The sequence below is a fragment of the Centropristis striata genome, chromosome 20 (assembly GCF_030273125.1).
Source record: "Centropristis striata isolate RG_2023a ecotype Rhode Island chromosome 20, C.striata_1.0, whole genome shotgun sequence".
Lineage (NCBI taxonomy): Eukaryota > Metazoa > Chordata > Actinopteri > Perciformes > Serranidae > Centropristis > Centropristis striata.
In genome coordinates, this window is record NC_081536.1 from 21358656 (window position 1) to 21385795 (window position 27140).

At 39.2% G+C, this 27140-nt stretch overlaps 1 protein-coding gene across 8 annotated transcripts in view; it reads left to right on the forward strand.

The window, feature by feature from the left end:
• Positions 1-26552, forward strand: part of LOC131993157 (mitogen-activated protein kinase kinase kinase kinase 3-like) — a 42144-nt gene extending 15592 nt beyond the window's left edge. Inside the window, exons 7-34 of one of the 8 annotated variants that reach the window (XM_059358917.1) lie at positions 151-193; positions 407-479; positions 954-1085; positions 1576-1638; positions 1814-1895; positions 2398-2514; positions 5237-5315; positions 5471-5529; positions 7901-7963; positions 10174-10226; positions 10542-10580; positions 12252-12326; positions 14797-14848; positions 14983-15367; positions 16778-16896; positions 17257-17298; positions 17537-17621; positions 17753-17832; positions 18084-18144; positions 18289-18406; positions 18549-18607; positions 18855-18958; positions 19547-19718; positions 19816-19884; positions 20001-20093; positions 20722-20792; positions 21052-21107; positions 21945-26552. In XM_059358917.1, coding sequence (XP_059214900.1) covers positions 151-193; positions 407-479; positions 954-1085; positions 1576-1638; positions 1814-1895; positions 2398-2514; positions 5237-5315; positions 5471-5529; positions 7901-7963; positions 10174-10226; positions 10542-10580; positions 12252-12326; positions 14797-14848; positions 14983-15367; positions 16778-16896; positions 17257-17298; positions 17537-17621; positions 17753-17832; positions 18084-18144; positions 18289-18406; positions 18549-18607; positions 18855-18958; positions 19547-19718; positions 19816-19884; positions 20001-20093; positions 20722-20792; positions 21052-21107; positions 21945-22032 — 2532 coding nt within the window. In that variant the 3' untranslated portion in view covers positions 22033-26552. Of the gene's footprint in view, positions 1-150; positions 194-406; positions 480-953; positions 1086-1575; positions 1639-1813; positions 1896-2397; positions 2515-5236; positions 5316-5470; positions 5530-7900; positions 7964-10173; positions 10227-10541; positions 10581-12251; positions 12327-14796; positions 14849-14982; positions 15368-16777; positions 16897-17256; positions 17299-17536; positions 17622-17752; positions 17833-18083; positions 18145-18288; positions 18407-18548; positions 18608-18854; positions 18959-19546; positions 19728-19815; positions 19885-20000; positions 20094-20721; positions 20793-21051; positions 21108-21944 lie in introns of all 8 variants that reach the window. The other 7 variants (XM_059358916.1, XM_059358923.1, XM_059358922.1 and 4 more) reach the window with 7 other exon arrangements.
• Positions 26553-27140: the final 588 nt, after the last annotated feature.

The following is a 27140-nucleotide window of genomic DNA, read 5'->3' on the forward strand; positions in this document are numbered from 1 at the left end:
TGATTCATCGCTGCAGGCTGCATTGATCAATGAGAAAACACTTTGCAACAAACTTGCACTTTTGAATGCGCCTTTGAAGTTAATTTGAATTGATGTGAAGTGTGAAATCTTGCGTCGGATCCTGATGCGCTGCGTGTTTGTCTCTGACAGGGAGCTAACATCCTCCTGACAGACAACGGCTATGTTAAACTAGGTGAGTGGAACACGCAAAGCTCCTGCAATTACCTTCTGCTTCAAAAGACTGGATCTGAGTAACCTCATTTACTGACTTGGTTTCCTTCTCTCTCTCTCATCTCTCACATTCCTCCTCTTTCTCCTTTTTAATTTCTGTCACTCTATTATTTTTATTCTTCTTTCTTATTCCCCTCACCCCCTTTTTTCTCTCCTCTTCATTTTCTTTCCGTAGCTGACTTTGGTGTATCGGCCCAGATCACAGCAACTCTAGCCAAGAGGAAGTCGTTCATTGGAACTCCGTACTGGTTAGTCTGTTGTTTGTTTTTCTCCATTACTTGATACTGCGTATAGATATGCATGCAGGTTGAGCGAATTTATAATATCTAACTAAAATCCTCCTACAACAGGTAGTATGAAGTAATTTGTCTAAGGCTTCATGCAACAATAATATATATGAATCTGTTATCTACATGCTTTTGTATTTATCATGTTATCTGGTGGATTTTGTGGAGCTGTATTAGTGATTAGATTATTCATACCTGCATAAAACCTTAACAAACCAGGAAGTAAATGCTTTTTTTGGGGCATCATACATTTGCACCTACAGAAGGAGAAGAGACACCTGCTGCTGCTTCAAATTACAATTTTGTTCATGTGTGTAGCTGTTCAATTAACCTGGTTTAGTACTGTAAAGTAGAACCAATTTCACTCCCTTTCATTATCGTTTTTTTGATTTTTTTTTTTTTTTATGCCCTCCTTCTCTCTCTCTCTCTCCATAGGATGGCTCCAGAGGTAGCAGCAGTGGAGAGGAAAGGAGGTTACAATCAGCTGTGTGATATCTGGGCTGTGGGCATTACTGCAATAGAGCTGGCTGAACTGCAGCCACCCATGTTTGATCTGCACCCCATGAGGTTTGTGTGTTTGCATGCCAGTGGGCTGTCATAGTGTGGTGAAAGCAGGGTCATGATAATTTTTTATATGGTAAATATAATTCTCACCACATATGGTGATTGAAGCAGAAAAATTCCATGTGTTGTGTTACAGCACTGATGCTTGAAGACGCCACTTAGCTCTGTTTACATTTATAATTAACTAAATACAAAAGCATCAAACAAATCTTTTAAGTTATTTATTATTCTTTTCTTTTCTAACACTTTTTTGCTGTATGTTAAAGTTGCAAAAAGGCCTACATACATGGATAAATGTTTATCACAGAGTAAAAGTGAAAAGCTTTCTGTTATAGAAAGTATAACAGTATTTACAATAGAACAAGGAGACATAAATGCTTCACTGGTAGTTCCTTGTCAGTGTAACCATGTGGCTTGTGGCTCTTTCTCCTCATGAGTCAGTACTCTACTGTAAAGACTTGAGGTCTAATCTGTGTCTGTCTTTTTTGTGCAGGGCTCTCTTCTTAATGACCAAGAGTAATTTCCAGCCTCCTAAGTTGAAAGATAAAGTCAAGTGGTAAGAGACTACCCTGTCCATCATTTCTATGTCTCCCTCACTTGTCTGTCTTTACTATTGTCAGTCATTTACAATTAAAATGACCGAATTCTGTCAAATCTGTGCCTCGCCTGTTCCAAGACTGAGAGATTAACCCTTTTTTTTAATGTATTTTCCTCACTTTGTTGGATGACAGGACAAACAACTTCCACCATTTTGTCAAACTAGCCCTCACAAAGAACCCAAAGAAGAGGCCCACAGCTGAGAAACTGCTGCAGGTGAGCACCACAACAACACATTAACAATACATCTTATTATGCTTTTTTTGTGTATTAACTTTTCCTACAGTGGCGCGTTATGTATTTTAAAAAAAAAAAATTCCCAGATGACTGTGTCGTATATATCTGTGTGTGCTTCTGGTGGCCAAATTCTTAATGTGTGTTACATAAACTGGATCAACACCACTGCAGAATGTAAACAAGGCATAAAATCCACTTGTGACAATGTTTAATCAGAAGGTGTTGGCTGTTAAATTCATTCTCACTAATGCCACAGAAATTAGTCATGGCTTAATGGGGGCAATGTTAATCTTCTGTATGACAGCTCTGATAAGCTTTAATACAGGAAACACTAAACATCTGTCACAGTACCTCATACTAGAATACTTTATATCCATTTGTGTTATTTGATTACATTATTCAATTACATTAGATTAAATTGATCAAATGGAGAAAAATAAAGAACCTTAACACAGCTCCTGCTCTCTCTGCTGTCCTCCAGCACCCCTTTGTGTCCCAGCCGCTCAGCAGGACGCTGGCAATAGAGCTGCTGGACAAAGCCAACAACCCCGACCACAGCACCTTCAATGACTTTGATGACGACGACCCGGAGCCAGAGGTAACCTTTGACCTTCTCAGGTTTTGCTTCCAAAACAAAAGTGTCATCAAACTTGCAGACAGGTCAACAGAAAAGTGATTATATTTTTGCTGGCATTCTTTTTTTTTTTCTTCAAATCGTGCCCTTCTCTCCTCACATGATGTTCCTTCTTCACCAACCACCATTCACCCTGCACAACCTCAGTCCTTCTTCTGCCTGGCACATGTGACTCATCTTTCTGCTCTTTGTCCTTCCCCTTCACCCGCTCTCTTTTCCTTACATTCTCTGCACTCTTTTATCCTCTTTCTTTCTCATTTCACTCTTCTTTGCTTTCATGTTCTCTTTTCTTCTTCTTCTTATTTTTCTTCTTCTTCTTTCTTCTTCTCTTCCTCCTTGTAGCACTTCTCCTTTCTCTCTACCTTTCTCTTCTCCTTCCTTCTCCCTTCCTTTATTCCTCCTATCTTCTTCTCCCCATTCCCCATCTTCTACCTCCCTCTCAGTTTAAGTACAGGGGTCATTTCCTACCCATAAGCCCCGGTGCTCGACGTGCACCTCGTTTTGCGGCCCGTAGGAAGGTACCAGTTTGGGCTGCAGTGTCTGCAGTGATGTCATGCTAACAAACATACTGTTGTTCTTTTCATTGGGAGGAGGACCACAGAACTGAATGAATAGAAAGTGGATTTCATGCCAGGGAGCACTTGCATTTAACACTCATGATTTTCTGTTTTTATCAGTGAGCGTGGTTATTTTTCTACAATAAGATAACAATTATATGATTGAATAATATAGGCTGTAGGGTTGTTTTTGTGGTTGGAAAATTCACTTTCTCTGAGATAGAGTTATATGAGAATGTCGATATTACTCTCATGTCTGGGGACTCAACAGCCAGTGAACAAAATCTGCCTTCCAGCACCTAATACTCACTCAGAAGCTCTTTTCCACCAAATTATCTCGGGGTCCTTCACTGGTTTCATTCAGGATTCTTGGAAACATGGTGCTTTCTAGCAAACCAGCCCACATTTCCACTAGGTTGGAGTGTAACTGTTGTAATCAAGGATGCTTCATAAATGGAGGGTTTTGCATATTGCATAAAAGAAGTAAACCATAGTAGCAATACGGTGGATCACAGTGAATACCTGCAAGCTTTTGTCCCGTTATAACATATATTTGATTCTACCCAGAAAAAAAAACATTAATTAGACCATTGTATGCCCTCAGAGTGTGAAACGTCCACTTCAGATCAAGAAATGTGTTTAGTTAGAACAAGAAACCAACGGATTTATTTCAAAACCATCTCTATTTCCAAATTTGGTGTGCAAACCGGAACAGAACTCGTTTCACAAAAGCATTACAAAATCATCGTGTCAAAACAACAAATTGTGGTTCTTGCAGAGATTATGTACTGATTTTATTCCCTTTGGACAATTTCAGGTAAGCTGTTTTCAGTCTTTATCCTGCGCTAAATCACCGTGCCTGCTGGCAGTAGCTTCATATTGACACAAGTGGTCTCAATCTTCTCATCTAACTCTCACAAGAAAGTGAATGAAAACATTTGCCAACTCTGAACTTTGTGGCTGTAACTAATAATACAATTTCATAGAGACACACCAAACCAATGCTCTCTTCCATGAAAGTATTACGCCATCTTGGCTTAACAACAGCAGATCACTAAATGTCCACTCTTTTCATTCTAGTTCTGTGGCCAACAAAGAAATGGCTCAATTCATGAAGATGGCTCCCAAAGTGTGACATTATAGCACTTTTTAGTGCCATGCATGCAAACCACATTCAGGTCAAATTGCATTTGCAAACAAATAAGGTTGACATCGTGCTTTGTTTATAGAATGTTTTAGTGGTACAGAAAAGGAGTGGGGATTACTCAGATATGTCAGTTATGGAAGCCATCTTCATCTGCCTTTGCCGTTACAGGTACTAACCATGACTTGTGTGTTATGATGAACAATGAAGATGTGGTTGTAAATTGACAAATCTACTCGTGGATCTGCGCTACAAATGTAGCTCTGATAAATGCATTTTTGCATAATCTTGGTTTGTCTTTTTCCAGTGTTTTACAAGCATGGTTTGTAGTGTTTTTAGCTTTTCTCCAAGAATTAGTTTAAGACTAAATACTGAAGACATAAAGTCCAGAAGAGTTTGGAAATACAGTGTCTCTGTGCAGTCATTTGTGAATCACCATTTGTATTGTGTAAACACAAACACAATGGTTATGAAACAATACTTGGCTGTCTTTTATTTCTTAGGAAATCAGCGACTAGCATCACATTCAGTAGTTGACTCAGTGTATTTGAATGGATACAGGATGGGTTAGAGTGCAGGTCAGTTGATAGCATGTTTTGATCAGCTGTTTGCCACATGGGTCACCTGCATTAAGAAATATGTGGTCAAGGCACTGTATGGCAGTCTATCATATATGTACAGAGGGTATGATATCATCCAGGGACTCATGAGGACAGTGTCAACACTAAGGGGAAATGTTGATGTTGCTGCCAGGGAAGGTTTGTGTTTTCCGTGGACTGTGTTGCTATGTTTTGGTTGTCTGGTTGCAGAGTGTGGCTGGCTGTTTTGCTGTGTCATCAAATCCCACCCACAGGAAATAGCAGAGGGATCATGTTTTTTTTAAGCCTATTGTAATCTCTTCAAGGACCACGTATATTCTTTGAACAGCTTTTTGACTCTGTGTGTGTGTGTGTGTGTGTGTGTGTCTTTTTTTCTTTCCCGATAGTCTCCAGTCTCTGTTCCTCATCGTATTCGTTCCACCAGCAGGAGCGCCAGGGAGGGAAAGACGCTGTCAGAGATTAACTGTGAGTTCATGCAAAAAGTTCCACGTGAACAAATCCATTTTGTAACCAGAACTTTCTAACTCCCTGCATTTATTGTATTCACCAGTCTCACACCATCCCCTCTGTTGTTTTTTCTCTGTTTTCATCCCTTCTGTCTCTTACTTCATCTTTCTCAGTTGGTCAGGTGAAGTTTGACCCTCCATTGAGAAAGGAGACAGAACCTCATCATGAACCGGTGAGTTATTAGCTGTGGTAAATGCTTGTATGAGTGGGGGTGTGAAAGGGAGAATGAGTGTATGTTTGTGTGGTTATCACATCACAAGTACCAGCATGGCTGATCTCTACCTACTCACAGGGAGCACCCCGACCGATTCATGTTGTTGTCACTCTGTGTTGAACCAAATATGAAGCCCATCCACATAGTTCACTCTGGTAGTTTCAAAATAGAGGCATTTTAAGAATGGTTCAGAAATCTTTTAGCTGGTAGGGATGAGATCAGAGTGTCTGGGCTCTCCTAGCCAGATCTCTACACTTCTTTTTGGACCTGTGCTAGGGTTTTGCTGAACCGAACATAATTCTGCAGTTAGGGAAGAAAGAGTTGTTTGCAAGGGCACCGTCGGTGTATCCTGAAATACAAACGGTACCACACAGATGGCAGAAAGGAGGAGAATTCCATCGTATTAGGCAGCCAGTGGGAAGCCCATAAGCACAGTCTACATCCTGTGAGTCAGAATAGGGCTCGCTGTTAGGGTCAGGGTGTGGAGCTCAGATGCATCGAAAGAGGTCAGAGTAGAATCACTGCTCCTTTGCTGTACAAGGCTCCAGTATAGGTGGTACAGGCCTCCTGCATGCCTCACTGTGGCAGAACATGCTGCAGGGATAATGTGTTCTACCTGGCCTGGAAAGCTTTGGGATCAGACCTTAATAAGCAGCAGAAAGGACAGTACCTGTCTCCCTTTTCTCTTTGGTATCATGTCGACACTGTCTTACAGCCAGACTGCAGCCTTCAACAGGGGCACAACTGGAACTGTGAACTGTAAAACACTAATATTAGCTTTCTTTCTATAGTGTGTCCACATAGAGGACACATATCGACCAGCATAGACAGAAATATATGGACAGTAGTATCCTTCTTTTTGTTGGCATGAAAATAGTTGCATTATACATGGTGGATTTTGGCATAAATAGAGGTTATATGGATTTTTTTGGCCTTCAAAAAGAGAGAATTGTTTGAGCCGTAGTTGCTTGTTAAGTTCTAGAAACTAGAGCTGGTTCTGCTACGGCCCATCACTTGTAATATGGCTGAAAGGAGTGTTTGCCTGTGGACAAATGGGATGGTGCAGGGTTCACGCACAATCACAGAGTCTTGTTAAAGTCTTCCGCTCCCCCACTCCCTCCCACTTTTTCTATCCACTTCCACTTTTTCCACAAACTCCCTTTTATTCTTCCCTTCAAGTGGGCTACGAAAACCCATCCTAAAATACCTCCGTCTTTCCTCTCCATCCATTTATCAGTCCAAAATACCATGTTATGAACCCTAGTCACCAGTGTAGCTCTTCGCAACATTCACCTACATTTGTCCTTCAGTTCCTACCCTCTCCTTGACAGTAATATAATAACATGGGGTCTCTCTCTGTCTTGCTGACCAGTGTGGTTTTTAACCCTTCTTAGATGTGTCAGTTCAAGTCTATGGTGCTATGTATAGCTTTTTAAAATCAATATTTCATAACCACAGCAATATTGTTATATATTATTGATAACATAATTACTGATTAGCTGCAGCTTTTCAAGGCATCTCTGCTCAAAGGAGGTGCAAAGAGTCAATGACTGGAGTGACTTTCAGCTATTTAACCTCTTGTGCAATACTAAACAAAAAATAAACACGCCCATAGCAACGTTCGGGAACCTGGATTAAGGTAGCATGTGGTCTTAATTCAAAGAAATGATACCAGTCACACCACTGGGATAAGACAGAGGCCACTATTGTCTCAGCTGTTTACTGAAGGAGGCTATTATGTATATTTATGTTATATTTTTTAGGCTTCATAACATTTACTGTTTATACAACCACGATTACAAAAAGGTTGGGGTGCTGTGAAGAAGTTATAAAAACAGAATGCTAATTTACTTTGTGACCTACATTCAATTCAATACAGTATAAAATCAAGATATCTGAAACTGGAAAGATTTAGTTTTTTCTAAAAACACGCACTTATTCTGAATTTGATGCATTCTGTTTATATTTATGTTTTGCACGGCATGTCAACTTTTTTGGAATCAGGGTTGCATTAAGTTTTTAATGTCTCTCCTCCTCAGTTTTGCTGATCTTTAACTCACATCTCCACCAGTTTACTCCACTCCTCCCTCTACCTGATCCCAGATTCAACCCCTCTTCTCCTCAGATTAATATTCCAGTATCTCCTCCTCCTCTGTCTCGCTGATTCTCAGACTTCAGAGCCCATTTAGGCCTTAATCCATTTTTCATTCATCATCCTCCTCCTCCTCTCTTGCATCAGTGTCTCAGTTCCCAACAACCCCCCATTCCCCTCCATCAGTCCAGGTTAATGTATTAACTGAGGTCTCTCTCGCTCTGTCTTGCTGACCAGTGTGAATCTGAGCCCTATCTGGACTGTGTTGAGGAGCTCTACTATACCGCGAGATCTAATCTGGTAGTACTCTTTCTATCCGTCTCTCTCTCTTTCGGCTCTCCCTCTGTCCACCCACATTGGCCTTTTTTCTTTTTCTTTTTAATCTGTCCTCATTTATTTAACCATATGCCTTCTTTTTTCTTTTTTTTTTTTCTTTTTTTTTTACCTCCGTCTTACTCTCCCTATTTCTTTCATTCTCAAATGTGTTTTCAAAAGGACAAGTCCTTGGCCTTCCTTTTGGCTCTGTTGCTTCCTGAGCCCTCGCTGTCTGTCTTTTATTATTTATTTTTCATTTTCCAGAGTGCTGATTGTTTTGGCTGCCTCATGTCCAACATGTATTTTTGTTCCTTTTCACAGTTTTGTTCCATCTATTCTGGTCCGTCCATCTGTTAATGTTCATTTTGTTCTTCTTGTTCTAGCCTTGGCTTTTGCCTCACTAACTGGTGTTGTAGTTGTCACGGTCATACGAGTCCTTGGTGATGGTGTTGTTCTTTTTGTTGTTTTCAGATATACATACACAACACACACACACACATTACAGTCAATCAAATCAGATTTTAAATCTTGTTTTGGTGTGTCTTAGATATGAATTTTGTGTAAGACAGATTAAACACACAGAAGTTGGCGGTAGGGCTGTGACGGCAATCGCAAAACTGCAACACTGCGGTCATGTGACACTAATGCAGTGATGAGGTCATCACCATCATCACCGCAGTTATTTCTTTCGGGTCAATCTCCTGTTATTGATTGATTGGTTGATTTATCTTTCTTTATTCAAACATATTAAAAACAAAAAAGAATATTTATACTACTCATAAAAAACTATTATGACAAAATAAAATCTAATAAAAACAAAAAAAAGAATGACAGTACAGTTTTATGCAGAAATTTAGCAAAATCACATTAAACAAAATATTTCCCAAATAAACATTGAATGTCCGTAAAGGAGTAGGAACAAGTGGACACCACTTGTTAAGTATCTACCCCTTTTTGTAGGAAACCGTTTTCCCATGATATTCCATAACCTTTAACCACACCTCTCGGTTTTCCTTACACTCCAAAAATATTAAAATTTTCAAAACTAAAAAAAAATCAATAAAAGATGAATCGGTCCAATTAGTCCAGCGATTGACTAGGTACATCAGAGGTTTTTCTTTTTTTTTTTTTGGCAAAGATTGACAATTTTTCCTTTTTATATAGCTAATTTAATGGTCTGCTTCTGAAGAACAGATGAGAGCTCTGGTGGCCGAGTTGCACCCAAACGCAGCACGCAATCCAGTTTAAGCCACTGCCCAGCGCTGAAACAAAAGTGTGGAAATCATAGACTGTATAATAAAGTCTGTAGTAGAGATAGGCCAGGCTATGGGAGAGTACTCAACAACAGACTCTCATTCAACGAGCATGTAGCACAAAGAGGCAAGAGAGAAACAACAGGGAAAACCAACCGTAAAGCCTGCATACTTTCATGTCTCACTTGGTGAATTAAGGGCTGGGGGTCGGCGGGCCATACCGTCACAGCCCCGAGGCCAGATTCGGTTATTGAGCTAATATGCAGTGCCTTGCTCAAGGACTCTTGGTGAGCACACATGGGTTTGAACTCATTTATTCCTCACAATAGTTTGCACTTTTTATATCAAAATTTCCAAATATACACACTTGATCTTTTAACGTCTGGTGATATTTTTTTTGGTATTTCTCTCTGCGTCTCTCTTCCGTACACTGCTGCTTATCTGTTCTCTAACCTCTTCTGCCCTGTAGTTGACCAGAGCTACAAGGCCTCTTTTTGTGTGTGTGTGTGTGTGTGTGTGTGTGTGTGTGTGTGTGTGTGTGTGTCTGTGTCTGTGTGTGTGTGTGTGATATTTGTTGTATGTGTGTTTCCTTCTGCATGCTTGTTGCGCAAAGCCATTATCTTTAAAAATGTTACACATAGAGTTAGCCATACACTAACTATGTACATCTGTGTGTGTCTATGGTTATGAATAAAATTAGGTTTTCCTGGGGAAATTATTATTATTTCTCTAAGTCACCGCAGCTGCTACAGTAGCAGCCCCTTCAGTAATGCGACTATTAAACAGGGTTTCAGGTGTAGTGGCTGTTTCAATGTGAATTATTGTGGCACTTGGCCATGATATTGAACCCTGTTTTTGTCCCGGGAGAAATCAAATACAGTAAAAAAAACCTTTTTAAATATTGTTTTGTCACAGTATTAATGTTGTTTGTATGTCTTGTAGGACTTGCAGTTGGAGTATGGACGCGATTCACCAAGTCTGCTTGGAGGAAACAAGTGAGTCACTTTTGATTTCTCTTTGCACACCTTTATTCTTTATCTCTCTGATGCTGTTCTTTCATCTACAGTTGCAGGAGAGCCAGAATATTAGGGCGAGTTTTCTGTAGGCTGTAGGTTTGATGATTTATTCATAATTGCAGCTTGAGGATGTTCCGTGAGCTGTGTGTTTGTGTGAACTTTTTGCTTTTAAGTGTGCTTTGTGAGCAGAATGCTCAGGTTCAGATCAGGGCAAATAACTTCTCAGGCACATCTAGATAAAAGTATTTTTCTTTCTCTCATTCATGCTTTTCTCTCTATTTGTCTAACACGCAGGAGTCTTCTCAAATCTGTGGAAGAGGAGCTGCAGCAGAGGTAAGTCCGCCCTCTCTCATATCTTGATTCACTCTGGGCCTTTTTGATTCGCTGGTGTTCTAACCACGCCCACCCATCAGCCAATCATTGGTAACGGCAGGACTAATCGGGCCAATCACACGCAACTAACACTGTCATAATGACTTCAGGCTGTCGCTGCTCTCAGCATTTTGGATTCTTCTGGGTTTTATTTTTCCTCTGCGGCTTGCTTCACGCTTTGATGTCATCAGGAGAACGCTGTGCTTTCATAGGAGCTTCCTGCAGAGCATGGCTTACACACACACACTCACACACACACTCTCATGTGTGCGTTCAGACACACACACATGCACGTGTTTATGCAGTTTTTAAGCCAAAGCTGCAGTGGGTGTCCTTAGCAGTTTTATTGGCAGGTCTGTGGAGACTTTATTTCTTGCGGCCAAAGATGATGATGATCAGCGTGCTTTGCTAATTTCTGAGAAAATCTGATACAACAAATGTTCTGGAAATCCTCTTTTTGTAAAAGCTAGGTCTGCTGAAGAAATGCTTAACATATGATCTAGAAAAATGAAAATGATTCTGTTCTGAAAGGCTGTTTGGCTACATACTTGATATGTAGTTTATTTAAGTTGAGTTGCTCCCGGTTTTTGTCCTTTTTTGTCTCCCTTGGTGGACAGAGATGGTCGTAGTAGTCGAGTAGATTACCGTGATCTTGTTTTAGTCTTTGACATTTTATCGTCCTTACAGCTTAGTGTCTTAGTGTAAAGGAGTGCCAGGTCTGGTAGTTAAGTGTCTGACCATGGAGTTTTCTAGTTTTTGTGTTTTACAAGAAAAAGATTATTGTACTGTATGTGGCATGGAATTGGGAGGTTATAGCTGACAAAAATGTATATTATATTCACTTTGAATTTTCTGAATAGAAACAATCTTGAAAAGTTTCTCATAGACAGACTCTGTTATTCCTGTAAATTCTAAAATAAAAGCCAATGTTTAAATAATGGCTTGGTCTCAAGAAATATTTGATCCCAAAAAAAACTTGTAACAACAACTCAAAAGCTGGTCACACACACAGTTGAAAATCTTTTCCTATAAAAAGAATAGCAAAGAAGAAGTAACTGCAGTAATGTTTACTTTATGTTTGACGACAATCAGTTGGAAAACAGTAAAGTGTTTTACTGAAACATGATTAAATATACTAATGACACAGAAAATCTGTATATCTTTAATGTAAGCCAGTCAAATATTGAGCTAAGTAATTGATAATTAACAGTTAAGCTGCTGTGAATTGACTGATCAGAGGTAAAGTCTGCTGTGTAGATCTGTAAGGACTGTACAGGTTTAAACAGTACAGTTGAGAGTCAGTATGTTGTGACTGGTTTCTGGTTGTATGATGGAAAACGGATTTAGTGATTTTTGTTGTTGCAATAGGAAAAGAAGAATTCCTTTTTGTTTGGATGTGTCCAGTCCTTTCAGATCTGCCCAGGGTTCACGGGTTAGAGGTAGTTTGTGGATGAAGCTTCACTCAGATCTCCCTCCCCTGTCCCTTCTTCCTCCATCCTCTTCCTCCTCCTGTTGTCATCCTACCTCCTTTGCTTGCTCCCCTAATCTCTCCCTGCCTCTATTTCTATTCTCCCCCCCTTCTCCTTCCTTACCCACCTTCCCACCCTTCCCTATCTTCACCTCCTCTCCCAGGGGCCATGTGGCACACTTAGGGGATGATGATGATGAGGATGATGATGGTGCAGATGATGATGAAACTCACACTCAGTAAGTTCTCTCCCAGTCTGGAAGCCTCTCCCTCCTTGTCCCGCCATCTCTACTTCTTTCCCCATCCATTCCTCTGTCTTCTCAAAGAGGAAAGGATGAGGAAGAGGAGTATTACAAGGAGGAAGGCTTCCTGTCTTTGCCACAGTTTCATCAACGCATTTCTATGCAGCACACCCCACCATCACGCCACATACGCCACCTGTGTTTGTGTTTTCTGTGCCATTACTACTGTCTTGTGTGAAGTTTAATAGCTACTAACAGTAACCCTAACCCTAAAAACTCACCTGGAAGCTGGTAATATAGAAAGTTTTTTGTTTTTTTTAATCGTTCACTTATTGCTAAATTTTGCTTCTATGGGTAAACTTCTCAGTGAACAACAGTTTTTTATATTTTTATATATTTTTAGCTGCTCTGGGTGTAGTTTCGGTGCAGATAACTGATCCTCCTGACCTTGACATCTTATTTGCTGTTGTTTTTTTCTCTACTTGCATCGCCATCTGTGTGCCCCCTTGCTGTGTGTGTTTTTGTGTGTGCGTGTGTGTGCATTCACGCTGTCTTCTCCTGCTTCTATAAAACTGTATTTTTGGCGTCCAGCCTCATCCCTCTTTGTGTAAAAGCCAAATGTCGGCTCAGACCAGAACGTTCTTTCTAGTCATATATTTTCCCCTGCAGTCAGGAAGGCCTCAGTTCTTAGCACACATGCAGTACAATGACTGCAAAAATAGAAAATCCGAAATGGATTACAATCAATAACAGTGTAAGGTGGAATCGGAGCAGCAGTTCCTGGCTGTAAAATGTTGAATAAGTTCATGTTTAATGGCTAACATGTTAATTATCTGGCTGCAATTCACCATCAAAAGTTAAATCATAACCAAACCTTTAGTTTGGCTGAACTTTGTTGCAGAATCAAGCAGCCACTCCAAGCTCAATGATTTAAGAGTTCCATTGACATTGCATTTAGCTTTTAGCAAAAAACAAAATTATCATTCTGTAGCTAGTGTGTCAGAATAAAAATCTCCTTCTCCCTTTCTTTGCTGCAGTGTATGGCCAATAGACTGTGTTAGAAATTAGCCTGCTTTAGGGTTGGAAATAAACACCAGCCACCAGACAAATGCTGGTAAAATATGCAAGTGGCTGCTGTATTTGCTTCACTTAATTTATTGAATGGCTGGTAGATTTTGGATCCATCAACCTCAATGGCAGGTGGACAAAAAAGTTAATTTCTAACCCTGACCTGCTTTCTTTTAGATGCCAGCTTACCCACTTTCTGCACCCATAGATGGTTCCTTAAGCATATTTTAAATGCTCGCCTGACAGGTTCTTTACCATTTGCCACCCGCCACATTTTCCAATACACTGTTTTCATTCTACCCTTACAAGCCCAGATGTGCAACTTTTTATCTGTCCCAGCCCTGAATGTGCAGACTGTATCAGTCACTGTGGGGTTTTCATTCCTACAATTTACATTAAGGTGGTAGGCCATATATCTGTGACGCCACCATTCATTTGTATCACTCTGGCTCATTTTTGTTGGTGTTTCTGTTCTTGTTGTCACTGTGATTGGCCCCCAGCCTTTGTCTGTTCTGATTTGTGTTCTCTGATTGGTTCTTCGTCTGTCCATCAATAACAAGTGGCTCAATAACCTGCAGTCTAGAAGGCAAATGGATAAAGTCTCTGTGAATATGCTGCTGGTCTGCAGTCAATATTTTTATTATATATTTATTAGTTTTCTAATATTTTTTCACCATCCTGATCGTGTACATATTTTTTCCAATGTCTTTTTTCCCCTATTTTTTAAATATTGAATATTTGTATTTGTGTATTTTTTGTACAAGAGAGAGAGTAAAACTGGAGGTGAATTGCTAGTATTTGCACACATATCTGTCCAATAAATATGATTCTTATTCTGATTCTTAACAAAGATGGGTACAAATAAACATAATTTAGCTGAGGAATTTAATCTAAGGAAAATTTACATCGTATTTTAGGCAAAGATCTTATTCACAGTTCTCCAGTATCAGCGCTGCTATTCTCAGAGACTTTACACATAATCCATCTGTAGTTGCTCCTAATGGTTTCTAGTGTACCAATCTCACTTTGTATGTAGTGAGTGTGTCTGATTCAGTGCCAAATAGTTTCAGGCTATGTTTATACTTGTCATTTTAGGGTCTTTGTTTAGGTTTTTTTTATTTTTTATTGTGAGATTTTAAATGAAATTAAATAATGTTTCCTTGTATATGATCCAATCTACTTCCTTAAGAACGGTTTAAATAAAATTATAAGTTGATTTTAAGTATGGATACTAAAATATGTGATCTTAGCGAATCTTTTCTTTTATGATTTAAATGGCAAGTAAACCATAGCCTAGTCCTGTATATTGTGCAGCTCTAGTTTGTAATAAACTGTAGTTTTTAGTAAATTTTATGTGTTCTTTCAAGCAGATATCAAATGTTCTCCTCTTATTCTTCAGTAAATCAAGCACTATCATGAGGCCAAAGGTCCCACCTCCCCTTCCTCCCAAGGTATGAACAACGCATCCATCAGCCATAGTTAATGATTTACCATTTGAAGATTCATTTTCAAAGATCATTTTAGTCTTTTTTGTTTCAAGGTTGTCTTGAATCGACTCATTTGCCTTTTCTGTATTCTCCTTCAGCCCAAGTCGATCTGCTCGTCACAGCCGCCACAGCAGCAGCAACTAAAACATGACGATAGCCAATCACACAGCGAGGACGACGGCGGAGGGGGAGGCACCATCAAACGCTGTCCAGTCCCAGAGACGGCGAGCCCCGCCAAGCCCGCCTCCAACGTCCCCCCGCGGCCCCCGCCTCCCAAGCTGCCGCCCCACCGCCGCAGCAGCCTAGGTAACGAGAGCCCCAAGCGCACGGACGTCGAAAACTCTGCCCCAGAGGATGATGGGAGCTTTAGGCATTTCTGGGAGTGGCTCCACACGCCTCACACTGAGGAGGAGCTGGAGGAGGCGTGGGAGGTGCTGAAGGAGGTGAAAGAGGAGCAGGAAAAAGAGGAGAAAAAGGAAGCGAGTAAGAGCAGCCACTTGGTAGACTGGTAGTTTCCGCAGACCCTGTCGTCCCCTCCGATTGGTTGTGTGGTCTCCCATTAGTCAGTCCTCGTAGTCTGATTTCTTTGTTCCATGAGTCCATTAATAACCGTGCTTTTAAACCTTTTGTTTGTAGTTTCCTCCGTCCATCAGCTCCTGCTTAATATAAGTGTTTGTCATCTTTTTGTGAAGTCTGATTGGATGTTTAATCCAATCAATCAGAAGCTAGTAGTCTGCTACCACTCCCCCTCGCTTCCTAGGAGGAAGAAGGAAGAGGAGAAAACATTGTCCTGGCTGATCAGAATACACAACAGTGTTACGACAATTCAGGAATGAAGTTCTGTTCAGTTTTTTTTTTCTCTGTTTTTGTTCCGCCTCTGTATTTGATACACTTTGATTAAATTCGGTCTTCTATGTTCCTTTATAAATGTAAATTCTAAAATATAACTCATCATTATTATTAATCAAACATCAGAAAAGCACTTTCATCAAGACACTAGTTCAAACAATTACACTAACTTTTGAGGCAAATTTTTAGTCTCTCGCAATTGGTACATGAGACATGGAAGCTGAACTGGAACAAAAACTGCAAAGCAGAAACGAAACTATTTTAATCCCAATTTGTAAAGGATCCTTCTTCAGAATCATCCTTAATTTGCTCTGGAGACGTGAAGCATGGTTTTTGCAGCTGGGAATAGAAAACAAATTGGAAAATATGGTTAAAAATCAGCATTAATATGAAATGCATGAAAAAACAAGGATGAGAATTTATAAAGGAATTTTCCTTTAAACCTTTAACAGACGGGTACTGGTGTACTTGCATCGTGCATCTGCATGTATGTGACTGGTATTTTCCCAATCATGACACGAATAGTCTTTGTTCATAGTTCATAGCCAACTCTTTACTTTTGTAAGAGTAGGACATGCAGATTTGTTATTAACTTGGCAGAGTATTGGAGAGGTAGAGTAGACAAACCTACCAGTTAAAAATGACCATTATTGTCTTTTGTGGAGCAGGTTATATGTGGTGCATTAACACCTTCCTTCACTCAAGACTATATTTGATCCTCTGTATTCTTCCTGCTAGCCTGCTCCCTCCTTCCCTCCCTCTCTGCTCCCAGTAGTTTGTTTGTTACTGTTTTAGTTTAACTTATCTCTGTCTTCAGTCCTGCAGACTAGATTGTACTCATTGAAATTGACTATATGTATGAGAAAGTGTCAGTGTGAGTGAACTGTGCTCGCAGTGTGTTCTGCAGTCAATTTTTTCATTCACATTTTTGCTCAAACACACAGCTGCACATTCACACACACTCTCCTTCTCTCTGTGCTCCTCACACACATTCACTCTCTCCCAGTTTGTCATTCACACACTGAGTTGTTTCTGTTGTTGTAGGAAATGGGCTGAACACAGCTCCACACCCACACGGTGCTGGGGAGAGGGACAGTCCAGCAGACAGACAGTCCACCATGCCCCCTAGTGTCCCCATACGGAAAGACAAGAAGGACGTTCCGGTAAGCAGCAGTGGCTCCAGGACCTGCATGTCCAATTCTAAATGTGATGTTTTCAATATGGTTTCACTATATTTGCTCAGTAAAATTGGTAATGAAAGACATAATGATGTAGCACAAAGGAAAAAAAATGTCAGGTGCAAAAACTGTTTCAAAGCACTTAATCTGCATGAAATTAAAGCATTTGTAGAAAATGTTGGTACTTCAACAAAGTCTGAGATTTTTTTAATGTGTATCTTCATCTTAATTATTTAAAAGCATTTCCCTGCTTTTCAAATTGTGACAAGATCCACTTACATGGTGTTATTAGGATATGTGATGATCCAGTGCTGACTGACCTTATGTGTTTTTCTGTCTGTCTAGAAGCCAATCAGTAATGGCCTTCCCCCTACACCCAAAGTCCATGTAAGTCTCTTTCTGCTCTTATTTAAATAACAGATATTAAGAGTGGTATTGTAGAGGAAAATAAAGGAATATTATACATAACATTTATATACGTATTCCAAATCAAGCAAATCATGTATTTTATAAACATTCGGTAGAAACTCAACACAGTCAGGCATCATAATTTGCAGAATTGACAGAAAATAATCTTTTAGAGGTCATCACTTGCATCAAGTTCATCTGTCTCCTCAATTTGCAGATGGGTGCATGTTTCTCCAAGGTGTTCAACGGCTGTCCTTTGAAGATCCACTGTGCCACCTCCTGGATCAATCCCGACACCAGAGGTAACCAATAGGAAACCAGATTCAGTGTTAACCAATTTACCACCCCAACTCCTGAAGGAAATTTTCAGTGTCAATTGTGAGCTGCTGCTTTGCTCTAAGTGGTGAAATGTTTGTTTCTATGTGTCAATCAGACCAGTATTTGATATTCGGAGCTGAAGAGGGAATCTACACATTAAACCTTAATGAGCTGCATGAGACCTCAATGGAACAGGTGAGACTGAAAAAATAATGAATTTTGAACATTTTTTTAGTCTACCTTTTTGAAATTGTTGTAATTAATTTCCTTTCTCTTAAATGTTTTGGTTTATACTTTTATATTGGTATATGCAAGAAATGTCATATTTTGGAACAATGTTTTTTTCTGTTATAACAAACATATAATAATAATAATACTTAAAAAAGCTGCATAGAGGTGCTAATTTGCTTCATTCTAATTCTCTCTCTTCTTGTATCTGTCTGCAGCTCTTTCCTCGGCGGTGTACTTGGTTATACGTCATGAACAATTGTCTTCTTTCCATATCTGGTGAGCTACAACTTTGTTTTGAAGTCTTAATTAAATTGATTTGTTCTCATAGCACCTTTTGTACATCAGCATTATTTATTCTATACTTTTGGTCTTTTATTTTCTGTTCTCCTTTCCTAATCTGTTCTATTTATTCCATTCCAGGAAAAGCCTCTCAGCTGTACTCCCATAGTCTGAGCGGTCTGTTCGAACAGGCCAGACAGTTACAGAAGTTGCCAGTAGCCATTCCCACACACAAGCTGCCTGACAAGATGATTCCCAGGTAAATTATCAATCATGCAGACGATGGAAGTGATCTGTTTTTATTCATAAAACTTGTAATTACTTTCCACGAAAACAGGAAATTCATGTAACTTTGAATCAGCTCAACACAACTTTTTTTTTTCTTTTTTTTCTGTTTATAGGAAGTTTGCAGTGTCCAATAAAATTCCAGACACTAAAGGGTGCCAAAAGTGCTGCGTAGGTGAGTTTTAGTGAAGGAGGATTTTATATTTTTTGTGAGTACTCCAGTAGTACTCCTGGTTTAATGGCTCGGAGACTGATTTTCTTTAACCGTGTTGAAATCTATCCTCTTACAATTACATTCCTACACACAAACCATTGAAAAAGTGGCATAATGTTACCACAAAATGTACTTTGTTTTTACAAGATACAAACATTTCACCTTAAAATTACAAAACTTACTGATAACTGGTGTTGTTGCCCTGCAGTCCGTAATCCGTACACAGGCCATAAGTACCTGTGTGGAGCCTTTCAGTCGAGTGTCATGCTGTTGGAGTGGGTAGAGTCCATGCAGAAGTTCATGCTCATCAAGGTGAGTTTTTACTCTCTGATCCTCTCATTTGCGTTTCCTGACTTGCTGTTGAAGCTCATTTTATTACAGAACTCCCAGGAGTATGAAGTAAGAAGAGTATGTTATTTTCATGTTCATACTTGTGTTTTGGGTTTCTGCTAGAACTTGTTTACACGCTTGAATGTTCAAAAACAATCATAGTCTGTGATTCCAGGTCTTTCACATTTGTGCTCTCGGCGTCTCTGCACTTTGCATGTTGCAGCTGGAATGACTGTTATGGAGTATTTTGGTGAAAAAACACCATTAAAAGCTTCTAAACCAAATTCTTTACAACCAGCCGGCAGTAATCTAGGCTTTCAGGTTCTGGAGCAGATGACCTTAGAAAGAAATATATCACAAGGCCGCGTCAGGTGGTCATGCAAGTAGGAAAAAACTGTTTGAAATTGAGTCTTCAGATTGGTCTGAAACCTGAGATTTCTGTCTGAAGCACAAGCATTGGCTCTTTCTCTAGCAGCATACTGCTGAGTCATGTACCCTCTGAGAGAACAGATTCTCTAAACTTTAAACCAACTTCCTCTCTTACCTGCTGTCTCTTCATCTCCTCAACAGAACATCGACTTCCCTTTGCCGTGTCCGTTGGAGGTCTTTGAGATGTTGGTGGTCCCGGAGCAGACCTACCCTCTGATCTGTGTGGCAGTCAGTAAAGGCACCGAACTCAACCAGGTGGTCCGGTTCGGCACGGTCAACCCCAACTCTACCTCTTCCTGGTTCACGGAAGCAGGTGAGAACTGTACGTCAAACTAACTAACTACACTTCACTTTTTCTGAGAGTTTGTTGTGTAAAGCCTGGAGACCCAAATCATGCTTTCTCTCTGCAGACACACCACAGACGTGTGTAATCCACGTCACTCAGCTAGAAAGGGACACTATCCTCGTCTGCCTCGACAGTGAGTAACACATCTTTACACATCTGTGCATTTGCACTGTGCAGCTTCAACAAGTTTGTTGCAACAGAATTTCACTCAGCTGCTTCCTTTCTTTCTCTCTCTCTCTCTCTCTACAGGGTGTATAAAGATAGTGAACCTCCAGGGCAGGTTGAAATCCAGCAGGAAGTTGTCAGCCGAACTCACCTTCAACTTTCAGATCGAAGCCACAGGTACAGAAAAAGAGAGAGCCAGACTTGTGTAATGACACCCTCTTTAAAAAATGGTCATTTTTCAAGTTTTTCTGGCAATTTTACCAGAGGTGGCCAGCATCATAAAGAGAACATTTAGGCAAAAAAATATTTTTTTTTATTTTTAGGGAAGGCGATTATATTCAAAGTCACAAAAATATAACTCCTGACATATATGTGGAGGCCAAAATTTCGTTATTTTATTTAATTATATTTGCTATTTGAATTTGCTATTTTCATTTATGCAGCACAACTGCTTTTTTTAATTATTTAAACAAAACAAAGAACTGGAAACAAAATACATTATTAGAACAATAATAATAATATAAAATATTAATAATATGCAAGAGTAAAATAATAATAATAAAGACAAAAAAAGAAAATAATAATAAATTGCATACAAACAAAACAAAAACAGCTTGGATATAGACAGGTAGTTCTTACAAACAGGGAAGAACATTATAACCACAAATGTCTTTCATTAACTGAAAGAGTGTTGTTTCTTTCAATCAAAGTAACTTGAATTGACATGCTTATCTTTAAGTGTATTTATAATAACTTCATTTGTACCTCGCAGACAGCCAGTCTTATTGTTTTTGTTTCTCTGCAGTTTGTCTCCAAGACAGTGTACTGGCCTTCTGGAGGCATGGCATGCAGGGACGCAGTTTCAAGACCAATGAGGTGAGATCGATACCAAGTGTCTCTGTATGTGTTTGCCCCAATCATTTGCCCATCATTGTCCCCAAAACCTTCTAGCCCGGTGTCTGCACACTAGAATGCCTCACACAAGCTTGCCTTGTAGTCACACCCAATAACAGGGAATTAAGCCTAAACTTGCTTATTTTATCATTAAATGTAGTTAGCATTCCTCATTAGGACATTTTCACCGGCCAGTTTTGATCTTTGTCTATTTTTCTCTCTTCCCTTATATATTCATCAGATTACCCAGGAGATCTCTGACAGCACACGCATCTTCAGACTACTGGGATCAGACAGGTGAGAACACGCATCAACACACACTTTCTCATTTCATACACATTACACACACACACTTAGGTCTAACATACTCTCTGATGTCTTATCACTGCCGACTGTAGAGATCCAGATGCTGAGGACAGAGGTCTCACTCTGCCCAGGTACACTCACTGCTCGCTGATTATGCCAGCTCAAAACACTGCCTCTTTCTGTCTTACTGATCCGAAGCTTTAAGAGGGTGTGAGGGGAAAGAAAGGGTGTCTGGGGGAGATTTGGCAAAGTTTTACCTGTTTAGTCATGACAACATAGACACCAAAATCACCTTTGTCTGGTTTGATAGTCTGACATGGATAATGTCACACAATTGGAAAAATAAAAAGTTAAATTGTGTCAGATTTGTGTAGAAAAATCTGCACAAAATGTAGTTGTTTTGAGCTATGAATAACTGCTTTTCTATAGACTTGATAATTTTGGTGTTTATTTTCTCATTGCTAAGCAGCTGAGTCCCCCAAGATAAGTTATGATGTGTGAAAGTGTGAGCCTTTGGGTCCCTCTAAAAACAGTATTAACAGCTTTCCCACAGTTTTCCTCAGGGTAAACAGAGTGTACTATGTGAAGGGTTTACTGTCAGAGCAAGTCATCTCCCTCTGCTGCCTTTTTTCCAAATAACAGGGCTTTTACAGGCTTGGACCATATCCTGTGTGGGTTGCTGGCTGTCTGTACATATTGCTACAATAAATCCTGCCTTCATACTTTATTTTATTCATTGTATTTTTCTGCCAGAAGCAGGCTGTTCTTTTTGCCTGACATTTAAAGGGGAAATAACGACTGATTTGTTCTGTGTGTGTTGTGTTGCAGGGTGGTGGTGCTGGAGAGCAGGCCCACAGACAACCCTACAGCCCACAGCAACCTCTACATCCTGGCAGGCCACGAAAACAGCTACTGAGACACACACAAACACACATCCGCACATAAACACACTCTCTCTAAACAGCCTACCACTAATGCAAACAAGGGAGTGAAGCAACCAGGAGACACACTCAGCCCAACCTTACCGCTAACCCACCCAACCTCCTGTGTAACTGGGAGACGAGCCGTTTGTGGGTGCAGATGTGGATTCCCAGTTGCAGACGTTTAAAATGCACCGCAGCATTACATGTGTATTAGTGTTGTAGTAGGGCAGCGGCTTGTGGAGCCGTTTCTGACAGGGGGAGGGTTTTAAACTGCTGGTCTGAGGCCAGTTTGGGTGGAGATAGCCGAGGGAATCTGCACCTTAGTCCAGCGACTTCAACCCAGAGTCCTTCCTGATACCATCCCACCTTTCCCTGCATACTGCACATTGGGAAAAACCCGCATCCAGCACAGAAGTCTGACGTCAACACTACTTCTACTACTAGTTCTACACATACTACTATTACTACTGCTACTTGCGCTAAAGCTTCACAGAAGAGCCATCTTGCACAGAAAACCTTTCTCTCCCTCCTCCTCCTCTTTCCTTTCCGCCTTTTTTATTTTGAAACTTCACCTTTATTTATTGTGGCATGATGTAACTTTAACAACCAGGATGGCTTTCCTGTTTTATTTGTTTTTTAAAAAAGGACAAAAAAAAAGAGAAAACGACTAAAAAAGCTTTGCCACCTCTGCTAGCATCGAATTCCGATACCCGTCACCACACCACACAAGTGCTTATTTGACCTCTATTTAATTGTTGTAAATATAAATGTAGTATTTTTTTGACAGAGACGAACACTAAAAAGACTGGTCATGTAGATAGGCGTGTGTATAGTTGCTCTGTACAACTGTGGAGACAAACAGAGAGACAGACAGGCGCGGAGGAGCGACGGGGCAGTAAATTCCCTTCCTGGTTCCCTGATCATGTGACGAGGGTCAGGAGCACCCTGGAGTCTCCTCAGGTGGACAGCTTTAGCAATCTGATATTACTCTAATAATCCGGAGCTCAGGATCGAACTGAGCGAACACAGGAAGCAGCACCGATTGGTCATTTTGTTTTTCAGTTTTGCATGCATCACCATCGAAACTTCCTGCTCATTTAAGTTCCTCCTTTTCCTTTTTTTTAATGCTGTTTTAATCCGAAAGCTTTTTTTATTTTGCTTTTTTATTTTATTTTTATCGAACCACTGGTGTTAAAATTTTGCACAGAGAAAAAGGTATTTGATAAAAACAAATGTGATGTCATAATAATATATGACCTTGTGTGTATGCACCGTGTGTGTGTATGTGTGTGTGCGTGTGTGTGTATGTGTGTGCGTAGACATAGATTATGCACATACAAGTGCGTCATGTACAGATCTGGTCTTTAACAAGTGACAGTTGTGTTTCTGCTCAAGGCCAACAGATATTAAGAAAAACTATTCTAAAAGAGCTGGATTTACACAGAAAGAAACATCTATATTTATTCAGTAGATCTGGTATATATTAGCCGAATTTCCAGAATTAAATTGACTAACCAGCGTCCCATGTGGTACTGCAAAAATGATAAACAGATTGATCAAAAATACTGCTTGAAAAAGATCTGTAAAGCTCAGACGTGATCACATTAAGCCAGATTAAACACACTCACTGCAGTAAAAAATGAGCTAAAGGCCTAACTTTCCTTCTTCGCTAGCTTCTGATTTTACTAGCCTGGAGTTTCTCTCAGAAAGCCCAGAATCAGGGCAGGGAATATAACTTCTGTGTAAGTCCAATTGGTTTATTCCCTTTTAGTCATATTCAGACGTTTTAAACTTCGGCCTTATTTGCTGTGACTTTTTTAAAGGCTGACATCTGTATAAGAGATCACTACATGCATGTAGATGTGCACTGTGTGGTGTGTAGGAGAGTCTATATGTGGCAGTACACTACCAGTCTTTACAAGCTGTGACACTAGAGGTTGCTTCCAAGGACGTCAACACTTATAGCTGAATTTAACTGAGACACCATCGCTAAACCTGAGATCTGAACAGAGCTGAAACGTTTGGATTCATTTTCCAGAAGTCAGTTTTTCATTCATTTTTTAATATTATCCATAGAAGTTTAAAACAACCAACATATGAACAAGTATCATTGCTATTATTAGAGCTATTATTATTACTGATAACTACTATGGTCACAGTAATATCTCTGTATTTAATGTGGCAAGAAATCCTGTTTCCGCTGCCATCTGGTGGTTCATTCTTACCACATAACACCTATTCCCAACAAAGCTGAAATCCGGTTGGACATTGCAGTAGAAATAGCAACAATTACAGTGCTTTAAACTGTCCTAGCTGACTATAGAATAAATTGAAGCTATATTTATGGATGAGAACATTTCAGCTCTGTATAGATGTGTCACTGAATACTACTAAGGTGGTTTTAAAAGGGACATGTTGGGCTGTTTAAGAAAAGAATGTAACGTCATTTTGTCATATTCTCAACCTTTAAATGTAACTTTACCAACATGGCAGCATGTTCCTCCTCCAACCAACATCTCTACACTATTTCACTTGTTTCCATGGGTTAAAACGGATCATCTCAGTGGATTCCATCTCCTGATGCTTTATTGCACCATTGTGGTGAAGCGGCTCAAACAAAGGTTGAATCCATTGTGAGGATGTATTTTATTTGTTTTTATTTCCTGTGCACACTTTGCTTGTGTAAAATAGCCGCAGAGTGTTGCTTTGCACCTGGAAACAAATCGAATCATGTAAGACATTTAGAGTGGATCTGTTCCTGTATGTGGTGCTGTTCATAGGACTGTGATTGCTGTAATTTTACCACAAATCAGCCACAGAAGGGATAAATGTTACAGCTAGGGGTGATCAGCTTTCAGGGCATATAACTATAGAAGCCCATTCCTGTCAATGTAACAAAAAATAAAAATAAAAAGCACCTTTAAGTCATTATAATGAGGAACTTTTCCAAAATAATGACTCAATATCTCAAGTTGTGACTCAATGTAATGAGAAACTTTATCAGTATAACAAATTAATATTTCAGAATATCAAGTTAGCTTGAGTTATTTTTGACAGTTTATTATTTTGACTCATTATTTTGTGATACTAAAAGTCACTATCTTGAGACAGTTTCTCAAAATGATTAAAAGAATCTTTTTTTCATATGTTTTTCTGTTACTGACAGAAATGGGCTTTCATCTATGACAGAATTGTTTTGAATTGCCTTGAAAGCAAATCACTTCCCCATACGAGCAAGTTAGCCAACATCATGCTAATATATGTGCTTCGAGCCAACACCTGATCAATAGAGATGTGTCATAGTTTCAGGGCTGCAACTTTTTGTTCACACAATCATGTTATTTAGCAAAAATGTTTTATTATCAATTTGTTCACTCAGTGTCAAAATTACAGTAGCAGTACCAAGTAAACTCAGCCATTAAGCCTAATTATCACTTTTCATTTAATTTGATGAGATTAATTATTTCTTCCTTAACGGTTCATCTATTTTTTTCCTTTTTTAAATAAATCTATCACATTCCTTTACAATTATTATGGATTAGTTGATGTCAAATATCCTTTATTTTACATTTTTAAATGTAATGCCAAAATATCTTATTGAACAATTTTATGGCCAAGTTTAGATAGTCTACCTCGTGGTTATGTCCTAGATTAAATTAAAAGAAAATGTCTAATTCTAAAGACAGCCATCAGCAGCGTATAATGTGTCTTTGTTTTCTAAGTTGTAAATGAGAGGAAGTTCAGAAATCCCAAGTTACTAAAACACACAAAGACAAAGTGAATGAGATATTCCACTGACGTTTTTTTAAAAGGTTTTTTTTTTTTCTTCTAAATTTTGAAATCTCTTTTCTCAAGCCCAACAAAACTCTCATCCTGTATCATAGCTGCACATCTAAACGGCCAATATAAACAATTCTTAAAATCTCATATCATTTCTTCAGTGGGGTTTTACTTTTTGAGGGAACTGTTCCCTTTTGCAAAATAACAAAGTATGTTTCTGTGAGATTGAATGTCACTTCCATGACTCCTAATTCCTGCTGTCATAAATAATAATAACCTAATCTATAATCCCCTGAAGCAGGTGCCAACACGGCCTTTCATTGTGCTGAAAAAACTCCTCCTGGGTCAAATCACATGTGAAAGTAATTCAAAGGGATTGTTTTAAAATTATGTGGGCACCAGATGAAGTGGATTTTCTGAATGTCACAGAAAAGTGAATTAGCATTAACATGTTTTTCCTGGGATTGCCTGGCTCTCATCGTACCTTGTGCAGATTAAAATAAACGCTGATCCCAGGTCTCCTCCCAATATACAACAACACACTATAAGTCTCCTCTGTTCTGTCGCTATTACATCACCTTTGTCTTTTGTTTTCATAATGCAATGCACACGTTATGAAATGTATATAGTGTAAAATAAAAATGGGTTTGTTTTACATACTGTATAATTGCCTATATTTTGTTTCAGAAGTGTAACAGATTTATGAGATGACAGGTTAACACATTAAAAAGAAGGATCTCAAAGATTTCTTGTGGTGGTTATTTCTGAAGGGTAACAGGGTGGTGTAAGAAAAAAAAACGTTTGATGATTTGGTTTCAGGGTTCAGGAGTTACACTTATTTTTCTCTATGGTCTTAAATATTCTTTTAGAGCACTGGTCTGAAAAATGCATGCTTTTATTTAGAGCTGTTTATTATTATTGTGTCAGCAATAAATAATATGCCTAACCCAAATAGGCTTACACCTTTTTATTGGAAGAAGAAAAAGCCAAGAAACTATAGTGGCAACAGAGATTGCACATAATATTAAACGAATAAGCATCCTGATGTGTTTCCCAAGTATTAGAAACAAAGGTAGCCGACCTTATAAGTGGTAAAATTAAACAAAAATGAATGTGAAACTGAATTAATGCTTAATAATAATAAACACTTTCTGTCCAACCTGCACAATTAACAGACAAAAAATGTGTTTTGATGGTCTCATTTTGTGTAGTGGATGCTTTTTATTTTACATTTAATCTTAAATATAAATATGACAACAAATTGAATATCTCTTCTGTATTGTTGGACTAGTAGTTCCCAACCTTTTTCCCTTTCTGTGTC